This window comes from Ascaphus truei, chromosome 2 (genome assembly GCF_040206685.1).
Source record: "Ascaphus truei isolate aAscTru1 chromosome 2, aAscTru1.hap1, whole genome shotgun sequence".
Classification (NCBI taxonomy): domain Eukaryota; kingdom Metazoa; phylum Chordata; class Amphibia; order Anura; family Ascaphidae; genus Ascaphus; species Ascaphus truei.
In genome coordinates this window covers 375,570,913-375,583,436 of record NC_134484.1, presented here as the reverse complement: position 1 = coordinate 375,583,436, position 12,524 = coordinate 375,570,913, and the positions used below count along the sequence as shown (strand labels likewise).

At 39.5% G+C, this 12,524-nt stretch overlaps 1 protein-coding gene across 5 annotated transcripts in view; it reads right to left on the bottom strand.

Annotated features, from left to right (window-relative positions):
* NEK11 (NIMA related kinase 11) overlaps positions 1-12,524 on the bottom strand; it is a 377,860-nt gene that overhangs the window by 285,319 nt on the left and 80,017 nt on the right. For all 5 annotated transcript variants that reach the window (XM_075587096.1, XM_075587095.1, XM_075587098.1 and 2 more), the window contains exon 3: positions 804-969. In XM_075587096.1, the coding sequence (XP_075443211.1) occupies positions 804-969 (166 nt within the window). The remainder of the gene's footprint in view (positions 1-803; positions 970-12,524) is intronic.

Sequence of the window (12,524 nt, the reverse complement as noted above, 5' to 3'; positions counted from 1 at the left end):
TCCGATGTGAACACTGGCGCTCCCCTGACCTCTTGAAGAACATTTGGATCCATCAGACTAGAGAACAATCTTTTAAGGGTTTTTCTGAGTCGCTTTTCAATTAGCACTATGCACTGGGTGGTGTAGAGGAGTTTTTTTTATAGGTTCATACGTCACTATAAATTTATTTTCACTAATTGATCACAGTTCACTTTATATTTTGCACATATTTATTGAAGTCACTTATTATATTGTTTATGTAAAATTTCTGTACACACACGGACTTAATGCACTAAGTAAGTGCTGAAACACACATTTCTTTTTCTATCTCATTATCTGCCTACTGTATGATAGAGGAAGATGCCAAGGATCATATAGTGCAAGTCTCTTCTAACTCAGTGTCCACAGCCCCAGCTTCTCCACTGGGTATCATGCATAGACCTTAAACACTTTATGAAACTCATGAACAATGCCACTCAAATTGATTTAAAAAAAAAAACATTCCTCTCCCTCTTCCCTTCCCCCTTTTTTTTTTTTTTAATTGTTCGTCCTTCCTTTTTTAATTGTTCGTCCTTCCTATCTATTATTGCTATTATTTTCCACCAACCCCTCACAATAAGAACAACTATCCCCACCCGCACGGTTAAGTAGGGCTCGGAAAACCGAGCGGGCCCATTATGCGTAAATTAATGTTTACTATATGCTACCTTGTACAATGTTTATCTGAATGGTTTTTTATGTATAACAAGCATGTATTCACCAATAAAATACAAGTTATAAAAAAAAAAAAAAAAGGAGATGCAATAGCAGCCAATCTGCCTTACCTCACAGTATTCAGTGATGATGCAGAAACTTTCCTTCTCCAGAAAGCTGGCATGAAATTTGACAATGGCAGGGTGGTCCAGCTTGGACAGCAGTTGTGCCTCTAGATTGGCTTCAACCGTTTCATTGGGATTTAGCTCCCCGACAGGAATTTCCTTCAGCACCTTTCTGTAAATATGGCAACAATAAGGTCAAAATGTTGCAAGACCTCTGAGGAACTAACTCGATACATAACTGGTCAGACTTACAAAAGGAAGAACTGGCAGCACTCTCAAACAATTAACTGTGCTTCATTGTCAGCTCTGGAAATGAGAATGTTGCACTATAAAGAAATACTAAGCATAACTGCAGCACATAAGCTAATGCTTATTTCACAGAGAGAAAAGACCTAAAATGTAGATGTAAAACAAATATATATATTCACCGCGCTTCTCCGTGTAGGGAGCATGCTGTTGGCGAAAAAATTGGCCATACATATGTGAAAAAACAGAAAGTGAATCCCCTTTTAAAAGGAGTACGGTGTTCAGTAAGTTTGTTAAAATCATTTATGACCATTTGGTAAAAAACTTCTAAAAAATGTCCCTTTTCGTGGCTAGGATAAAATGTTGATCTTGGTTTAAGGTGAGTGTGTACAAAATCTTCCATATTCCTATTAAATGGTAATAATTCTTCTTTTCCCATCAATTGTTTTTGCTGTGTTGCTGAATTTAAAAAAATGTCTTTGTATCGTTAATTTTCTTAAAAATAAATTGGCATCGATAAATAGCTGAAGATTATTAGGGCCTACAGTGGGTGCAAAGGTTAGACCTTTGGATATTACCTTCTCTTGAGACTCAGTTAAAATAACCTTACTTAGATTAAAATCCCCTAATCTTAAAGGAAAATTGGCCCCCACTACTTTCAAACCTATAAACATAAAAAAATATCAACTTAGATGGATAAACCCAAAGGCTTTTACGGCTGTTTTATGTGCAAAGCGTGCAATTATAAAAATAATGACAAACTACACTTCTCCTCCAATAAAACAGGAGAATCTTTTAATATTGACAGTTATATTCATTGCAAGTCAGAATTTGTTATATACCTTTTAGAGTGCACCTGTGGGTTACAATATATAGGGCGGACCTCAAGCCCCCTTCGTGTATGTATCTTAGAACATATAAGGAACATTAAGAAAAGTGTCCTAACGCATAATGTTTCCAGACATTTCTATATGCATCATAATTCAGATCCTAAATTTTTAAACTTTAAAGGTATAGAACACATTCCAGTGCATTGGAGGGGAGGTAATAGAATAAATAGTCTCTCCAAAAGAGAGACCTTTTGGATACACAGGATGCAGACCTTAGCACCCAATGGGTTAAACATTGATATTGATATCAATGCGTTTTTAATTTAATTTTAATCCTATGTGGATAATATAGTTTTATTTAGAATTATGTATTTATATGTCACTGATACTTTTCTCATTTTTCCTCTTTTAGTATTTTCATTGCGTCATTTTTTAGATTAATAAATATATTATATGTATTGTACTTTTATTATTGTGTTTTATATACATTTATTGCTTTTTGGCACTCACTGCTATGTTCTGGAGCAGTTGAGGGGCTAATTTATATTTTGAATTAAATTTACGCAATTGATTGGTTGATATCACTGTTTAGGGCTATATATAGCCTCTATGACCATTGTAGGATAGATTCTTGACAAAGCCTTAGCGAAACGCGTTGAATCGTTGATCCTGGGAGGACTGGAGATTGAAGGGACTGGCATTCCTGTACTGATTGCACCCGAGAAGCCACTTCCGCCCTGAGTTAGTGACATCACCGGACATGACGTATGCGGACGTGAAAGCGGATGCATGCGGTGTACAGCAGATGGGATTACCAGAATACTACCCTCAACAGCCCTCTCCCACGATACTTTTAACCTTTTGAAATGTGAGTGTATTAATTTATCTGCTATTTTGTGCAATACACTATCTATACGTTATTATACTATTGCGATATCTCTCTTTTCTACATCCATTGGCACACTGTATGAGGAATAACAACACTGAACAGAAGGGATATTATACTTATCACACACCCCAACGGAGACCTCACTAAAGGGCTCCCGTCAAAGAGAGAAGGATCTCTGACACGCTATAACATAGAAGTATATTGTGAGTGAGACCATTGTAGCATTGATTAGACAGGATATTGTCTCTACTACTATACTATTATTGGTTTTCTCTCTCTCTTCTCATATTTCATTCACGAACGAGCGCTCCTCCCTTACCTGGAAGACAAGAATACTACTACTGGGACAGCGAACAGTCCCATACAAGGGTGTAGAGCAGCTATTACTTCACTTATTACCACATTGTCACTTGTTTGAGGGTAATGGGTTTTTGCACTTATTGAAGTATTGTATTTCACATTATATATATAGTTATCACATTTCTTTACAGATTTGACACAGTTCACTCTTTATTTTATTTTTACTTTTATTTTTTGCGCCCTGTCCATATTTTTCTTTTGTAACCGCTTGTGAATATATTTGTTTTACATTTTTTGTTGGGCCGAATCAAATCCCTAGCAGCACGCTTCCCGTGGGCACCACTATTAGGGTGTCATTAATGTATTTAGCCAATCCACCTGTAACTGCTTATTGAGCAGCTTGTGGGAGGTTTATAGTCCCTTCCTTCAAGGTATATAATCTCCCAGAAAGGTCCCTGTAAATTCCCTTTCTACCGTACAAGTAGTTAGTGTCTTAAGACTTGCCTACATATAAGTATCTTTATTGGTATATACCAGTTTTTAACTGCACTAAGTCACATAAGCATATGCTTAGTTTATTAACCCCTTCAGGGTATATTTCACAAAATTCACAAACATTTGTATGCATTTGGCATAGGGACCTGCTATTGAGACTTACCTTGACGTTGGTTAGCAGGCTTGTCTTTATTTGATCAAAGGATGCAACCAAAAGTCTCCTTTGTCTTACAGACTTAGGTTTCACTATGTATATTTATTTCCCCATTTATTGTTAGCCCAAAGGGAGAAGCACAGGGATTCACTTTCTGTTTTTCTGAAATATAGATGGACTCTTAAAAACGTACTGCTGTAAACCCCTCTGGTTCTCTAATCTCTCCTTATAACAAGTAGAGAAACATTTCCTCTACGAAAAGATTCTCCAGTTTGTGATTAGCATGGGTTACAGCTGGGATGCGCAAACATCCTGAGTTGCGCCCCCCTGCCTGGCAGCCACAGTGTACGCGCCACCCCTCTCCAAGGATCCGGCATCAAATGACGCCGTGGGTCATATGACGACATTTGACCCACGTTGCCATGGCGACACGTCGTTGAAGTCGGCATAGAGACGGTAATGGAGTTACAGGGGCCTCATGCCTCTTCCCTGCATTTAATTTAAATGCCTTGGGGAAGACCGCGGGGCCTCTGTAACCGCCCGCGCCCCCCTAGAAATTCTTGCGCACCCCAGTTTGTGCATCCCTGGGATGTGAAATAAGGCACCACACAATGTAAGTCTTTCAGTCATCCCAATAGGTTCTAAAATAAGTTTTGTTTTGCTAGTTACAGTACCTTATACACATATGCAGTTCTAGGAGGTAGTAATGATAATATCAAGAGGTATTAAGTATTTTATTCAATCTGGCACATCAGAGGTTAATGTTAGCTGTAGGTTGCCTTAAAAATACATTAATTGGTCATGTCCAGAGATACAGAGATTCTGGGCTAAGATCCAGACGCTGCTCCACGAGACCACGGGGATTCCCTTCCCCCTGTACCCGCTGGCCCTGGTGCTGAGCAAACCCTTTGATGACCTGCCCCCGCCAATGAGTAGATTGGTCTCATCTATCCTGACTGCAGCCAGGTGCTCAATTGCGGCAGCCTGGAAGCAGACTAAAGCCCCCGCGAAAAATACGGTAATTAGGAGGATAGGCGAAGTAATGTCTATGGAGAAGCTAACAGCCATGCTCCACAAAAAAATGCCGCAGTTTTGGAATACGTGGGATCCCTGGATAGGACCACAGGGCCTAGGTCTGCATTAGGCCAGAAGGGATTAGTTTATAGCACGATGGAGGAGGAGACAGAGACCCACGGAGACCCCGCCCCCCACTCCCATGCCTCCCCCCTTCCATTCCAGGCCATCCCCCTGCCCTCTGTTTGTCTACCCCTCCGCTCCATCCCAGCCCCCCCCCCCACCCTCACCCCGAAATAGAAAACCCTATTGGCCAACACCAAATTGAACCAACTGAAGTCATGCAGTCATGTGCCGATGACTATATTGTACCCATGTCTGTAAGTGTTGATGCCAATAAAAAAGTTTGATACAAAAAAAAATACATTAATTGATTTTATGGCAGGTCGAACCGCTGACCATGCCTAGTTTTATGTCTTGATCTAGGGATAAAGGAGTATCTGGTGTCGGTGTCTGGTTTCATAAGTGGGGAGGGGGATTAAAATATGGTGTCACAATTCTTCTCTGACAGGGGAATAAATGAAAACCTTTTAAATGTACTTTGAAAAGCATTATATGGGTGACCTGTGCAATACCAGAGGGCGTGGCCAAGATGACAGCCCAAAGGTTTGGGTAAAATTACTAAATAGAAAATTCTGAGCATGACAGAGATTCGCAAGAATGACAAATAGATATTTATAACAGTTGTGATTACACAAATCAAATAATACCAGGAATGAGAGGGTGGTCTATGTTATTATCTCTATCTGTTTCTCATAGGTTGTTATATTTCATATCCAGGCGTGCACATTAAGTATACAGTTGCAACACTGAAGATGCTTTTTGTCTAAATAACATAGAAATTAAGTTAAGTTAAGAAATCTTTAACATATTTAGGAGATGTTTAAAGTTCTTTTTTTCCCCTTAAGTAATAAAAATGTCATCAAGAGATTGATGAGGGGAGGGGGTGTGGTAGGGATATGCTCAATAAGGTGGGCTTATGTTGCTTTCAATGCAGGAAGTTTAGAATATAAACCATGCATTTGAGACATGAAATTAGAATTCAACAAGAGGAGTGTCTGATGTTAACAAGATACATGAATTCTCATATTCCAATCTCCACTGTCTTTAAGAAACGGTCTTCAATTGATACTGTATGTTCTTGTAATAATCTTTTTCTGTAAACTAAGCACTGTACTACTTTTGTATATTATATCTATATTTTAAGAAGTATATATTTTTCCTCTGATTTAACTTGCACGTTTTGTAGAGAGTCATTAATATTTTCGGACACATTTTGCTACAACAGATTTGTGTCCGTTAAGTGCATATTTTCTTTAGTAAACAGGGACCAAAGACTCTGCTAATTACATGTTTGATCATTCTTTGGTGGTGGAAGCAAGTTAAGATATACAAGATATTACTCATTTGAGGGACCTTGCATAGGTTGAGTCAGCTAGGTAGGTAGCTATATGTTTTAACCTTGTCACATATACAAGTTACGTGTACACAGGTGTGATATATGTGACAAAGGTAAATATACTGATAAAAACATATAGGTTGAACTTAATGGACATATGTCTTTTTGTAACCTGATCTACTATGTAACATGGTCAATAAGAGAGTCGCCAATCACTAAACTTTTCCCTCCCAGAGATGCTAGCACATGTTGTTGTATATCATTGGCTCTGGCATTGGAGGGGATAAGGAAAACCAATAGAGTAGGCCTGCACAACTCCAGTCCTCAAGGGTCACAAACAGGCCAGGTTTTCAGGATATCACTACTTCAGCTTAGCTGGCTCAATTAGTGGCTCGGTATGACTGAGCCACTAATTGTGCCAGCTGTGTGGACGTAGGGATATCCTGAATACCTGGCCTGTTTGCGGCCCTCGAGGACTGGAGTTGTGCAGTCCTGCATTAGAGCATTCAGAGTCCTTTCTTTGTCACCCAGAAAGTGAACTAAAGCCAGCACTATTTAGTAATACACAGCCTGGCTTTCAGCTATTATGTGTGGTATAAATAATATATTCAGTTTGGAATAAGCAGGTCTTTAAGTTGTATAAATTGGGTTTAAAATTCACAGAGAAGATATAGCATTATTCTATTCTTTGTATCCCTTTGAAAAAAACAGAATGAATAGCTGGATGGCTGTATAACACACAATGGGAGATTAAGCATTCTTTTTCTTGCCAGGTGATGAATGATAAATATTCATTTAAATATTTAGAAGAAGTATTCTGCTCACTTAAAATATCTGCCAGCTCATTTAGGAAGCCTGTATAGACTAAAGGTCAAAATATGGCAGCAAAATGAAGCGGAGACCCAGAGAAACAGTTTCTGACAAAAACATCATCAAAGCTGTGATCTATTATTTAACTGTGTTTAAAGGCAGAAGGGAAACTAATGCTAAAGTTTTTAAAAGCAGAAGGAAAAAACTCAAAGTAAGACAAAACATGCTATATCCTATTTGTATCTTTTAACTCATTCACTACTGTATTGTTTATCAGTAGTGCAGTAAATGGTTGCTTCAACTTCAGATAATCCCATATGGCTAACAATGTGTGTATGTTCACCATTATTTTGGTTATTACATTTGCCTCAAACATAGTGTCATATTTCAGTGTCACAGGAGTTATGTCAAAGACTAAAATAGTGGCAGTACTACCACTGCTTTCTAAACTGTACCTCTTGTATTTCTAGATACAGTGGGCGTATGACAGAACTAAAGCCTTCATTATTGGTACAGGAATACATATTCTATTCATATATTGTAAATTATAGGGAGAAGCAGCAGGACCCAGTTGAAAAGTCAGAAAGTAAAGGTGATGGGCTCCTCTCTCCACATCAGGACTCACTGCATTGTATCAAATGCCATTCCTGTCCAACGCTCTGGGCTGAGTGAGGGCGATTCGCGTTTTGCGGATTTTTTCGTTATTATTGCCAATACACTCAGCGGATGTCGCAACCCATTTGTACAATCCAATCCGCAGATTTGTAAGAATCTGCCAACAGATTGCTGAATCCACGGATGCGATTCTACAAATCTGTCAGCGGATCGTATCCAATGGCGGTTTTTGATGAATCCGCGCGGATTGAAACCAGCCAAATCCGTTTGCGGATTTTACACCGCTAAGCGGATTTTGGGGGTAACATCTGTGAAAATCCGGGAAACGGATTTGGGCTGATTCGCCAGTCTCTACTCTACAAGACCTACAACTTGATATGTGAAAACTCTGATTTTAGGACTAGAAGACACAGTATTGAAACTCTGGCAAGACTGGAGGGGAAAGCACACCCCCAGATCTAATAAAGTACATTTAGATCTTTAGAAAACAATCAGATTTTTTTTTTTAATCTGGTACAATGCTTTTTTCACTGGTTGTGCCCCAAAGCCAGGAGGCTTTGATAGTTAGACACGCAGTCCTCTGCTTCAACATGATAACAGGATTGATACGGATAATCAAGTGACTATCCTCTCCAAAATCCCTGGTACCAGTGTAAATGATGTCTTAAGACTGGTTCTCTGTAGTCCACTGCTGCTGTACATGTCACAGCATCAAAACTTGAAACTAATTGAATCATATCCACAGTCCAACTCAAAAAAATAACTCGCTGAACAGGAGAAAATGTAGTTTATCACCACAGGCTTTTTTGGGGGATGGGGTGGAAATCAACCATCAATTATCAACTAGCAGAGCATGATATTTTCCATACACTCGCCTGAGACCCATCTGGCAGCTTGATCAGAAAACATGCAGTGTGATTTGTCTCCATTTCTTCACACTAATTCTATGCTATTAGGGCAGGTAATATCTACTGCAATCTCCCCTTCTCCAGAGATGTCACGGGGATATTGTTCCTTGCTTCACACAGAACATCTCCCTTACAGAGCTGCCTGGCCATGGAAGTCCTTTGTTAAGTATCACTTAATGTATTTTCTTCCCAGGCTAGAAACACAACACATGGCAGGCTTGCTTGTCACCTTCCCCATTTACTGATTTTGATGATGCCGGTGATATGACACATGCTTGTCTTGTTAGGGAGCCGTGCTTTCCAAACCGACCTTAGTATTCCTAGCTCTTCTCATAATGAAAAGGCTTCACACTGTGCTTTCAATTATTGCGACAGAAAGCTGCTGTCAGAAATCCCTTCAAAATGACTAAATCGCATAACGACATCTGTTTCCTGCCAGAAAAAGTGCTGGAGTATAAAGAGGGATGACACAGCTAATGCATGCGATTTCAACATCTACAAAGGGGCTAGGATATATATAACATCCTTGTCTAATGTCTTATTAATAACTCCATCAATGCTAGAAAATGGGCTATGTATTGCAGAGTTTCCTTACACTCAAAATTCCTCTGGTAGTGAAGCAGTTAATCTAATTGTGAGTTAATAATTTAGGTCTTTGTGTTTGGTAATGTGTACTGGATCTTTAATTTATTTATTTTCCTCTCTATTAAATGATTACGAGTCCCACCAGGTAATCATTTTACTACTTAATAATAAATTCTCTACCGAAAAAAGTTTTCGCTCGCGATAATAGGTTTATTTGTTTCAAAGATTTTTCCAAAATTCTGCGTGACATGTAGCCCCACTACAAATAATTATCAGGCTAAAAAGCAGCCTAAATGAATTGCATTGGCCATTCTCTGACAACAACATGGACTGGATGTTTACTGCTTGTTAAGACATGGATCTTGCGAATCTAAAGTTATCTGCCAATGCCCTCAGTACTCCTTCGAATTACCTGCTATTGGTAGCCAAGAGTGGGTTGTTCCGTTTTGAGCTACACACTATGTAGTCATCATCACTATATGGTTGAGCGTTTGGAAGGTGCATAGGCTCACACATGAGACATGAATGTGAGTTGCTAGGCATTCTAGTTCGGAAAACCTTACATATCACAGTAAAGGGAATAATGGGAAAACCTCAAGGACTGCATTAAGTGGTTCACTTTCTATTCATTTCTAACAGAGGTGACCATGAATCAGCTTTTGCAACTGGCATTTCTCTATAGCTGCTGAACATACGGTGAGGACAAAAAAAATAGCACAGAAACCTATAATCGTACAAAAAAAAACCCAATGAAGCCATTAAAGTCTTTTAGCATTTGGCTTCCAGGCATACCAACTGTGTTACAAAATAAGTCATAGACACAATATAACTATTTGAAACTATTTCCTGTGCTTCTGCCTTATTTTGTAGTTTATTATGCCCTTGCGCTGGGGGATGCATTATTTAGGTCAAGGATAGTATATATTTTTTCACTTTCCACATTAAACGAGCAGTTCCACCTAGGGAGTTTTTTTGTCTATGTCTGAAACAGGGGGAACCAAGAGATTAACCACGTTAATTTCAGCTCTTGGGCCCCCCTGCTTTTCGAGATTGATACCTCTCCATAGGTGCTGCCGGTAGCATCCAACCTTGGGTGAGAATATGGAGGTTTAAATCTTCCACGGCACAGGAGTCAATAGTAAGCGGCAAAGTCATCTGTTGACATTTCCTATTGGCCCAAACCTGCATTAGGAACTGGCAGAACCTTCTGAGGTATGAATCTCGGGAAGCAGGCGTTTCCAGAGCTGAAATTACAGTGGTTCAGCTCCTGAGACCCCCTACTTCACAACTACTTATTTTTATGTTGGAACGAGCATTTTATCAATTGCAATTATATAATTTGAACATTATCTTATCAAGTTCAGGTAATTGTTTTCTATTTCAGACTTAAATTAGAATGATATGGTGTTAAATTTCCATAACCAATCGCTTGCGTTTTGAGGGAAATTGACACTTATTGCAGAGTAATGAATTACAGATCCATAGCACTATGCCCTTTATTTAATCTGCTTTTAAAGTTGCTTACCAGTTCTTGAAAAGAGATGAGCTCAACGGAAATTAATGGGATGACAATTTTCTTCCGCATGGGGAAGCAACTTCGTGCCATATTGAATAAGGTAAAGGAGATAAATTCCTAATTTTGATATAATGTAATCAATAAACTTCAATTATAGTTTTTGCAACAATTCTGGAGTGCCTGGGAATGTCTCTCTTTTATCTGATGTGGACAGGTGTCTGCATGTTCCTTTCCAGGAGCTCACTCTTTTCAGTTTAATACCAATACAAGTGCACTGCCTACCTAAAGGTGTGGAACACGTCTACAGAACATTCTTAGAGCAGTGTTTTTCAAACTCGGGGTCATGACCCATTACTGGGTCGTGGGAGATCATTAACTGGGTTGCCGCTAGCAGGGTCGCAGTCAATGGCAGAGCTGGGGGGAGAATTGAGTAGGAGGTGTGTGGGGGGGGGGGAGAATTGAGTAGGAGGTGTGGGGGGGGGGGGAATTGAGTTAGAGGAGGGGGGATGTAAGAGTAAGTAATACAGCTAAACCTAATTTGTTTTTTATTTACTCATTTTATAAATGCATTGAACCTATATCTCCTGCAATCATTTTTTTTTTTTTTTCAAGTAACATCAGGGTATACAAAGAAGTCTGGGACGTCCCTTGATGACGTCACAAGGGAGAGCAACAACTAACATGGTGGTTTGTTACACCACCCGCTCGTCCCCACCGATACATGCTTACTAGCATCATTTTTACGGCTTGGTTTAAAAAAAAAATTCCCTCAATTCAACAGGGGACGAAGTGCGTCTCTCCATGGTGCCTTATGCACTTTCCGCTTCCCTCCCCTAGGTGTCACGCTTTGAAGGCAGTTCAATCAAATCTGTAAAAACGGAGGCTATATACTGTAGCAGGGGTTGGCAACTCCAGTCCTCAAGGGCCACCAACAGGTCAGGTTTTCAGGATAGTCCTGCTTCACCTGTGCTGAAGCAAGGACTGATTGAGCCACTTGTGCTGAAGCAGGGATATCCTGACAACTTGACCTGTTGGTGGCTCTTCAGGACTGGACTTACCCACCCTGCTATACAGTTTCTCAACAGGACTTTGATTCACCTGCTGTATACTGGGTGTGGATGTAACAGGGTCGGCAGCTTTCTATTGGCAACTAATTGGAATGATCAATTCCGTTGCAAAACCACTCAAAATGATTTAGGAGAGTCTTAGAACAGGAATGCTTAAGGGAAAGCATATTAATTCATCAACTGACCTTCCAAAAAGTATAAGGCTGTAAAAAGTATACCTTGCATTCTTGGGGCTTATCTTTTGTCCAGGAAAAGGGCAAATAAAAGAATAATAATTGGAAAAAGAATAAACAGACTAACAGTGTTAACATAGGAATTGCCATTAGTGATACTGCTGTAATTAATCAATTGGGATTAACCACCAAGTACGGGATATGTAGATGAGTCTACAATAGTTAGGTACTATTTTTTTTAAATCTAACAGGCAGATATTTGTAGTTACTGTAGTTACAGAGTCCCAGTATCACACATTGATCATTGTTATTTTGTAGTGTACTGTTTATTTGTGAAAAATCACCCACTCATTCATAGGGTTATTGAGTGCCACAGAACTGGGATTCTTACTCTAATTTTGTTGTTATTGAACATTGGTGTTTTTTTTCCAAGTTAAATAGATTCAAGCTAGTATAATCTGCTGTCTTTTATCTCGTTTTATGAAAACTCCAGTCATCATTTTTTCTTTGGGTTTTGGTCAAAAATGTATTCTTTATACTGGGTCACAAGAAAAAGAGCAGGGGGGCGCAAACTTTTTTGTTTGCACCCCCTCTGCCTGCTCTCCCCTCCCCCTGCTTGTGCCCCCGCCCCACCTTACGTTTTCTCCAGCCATCGGCGGTGTCACT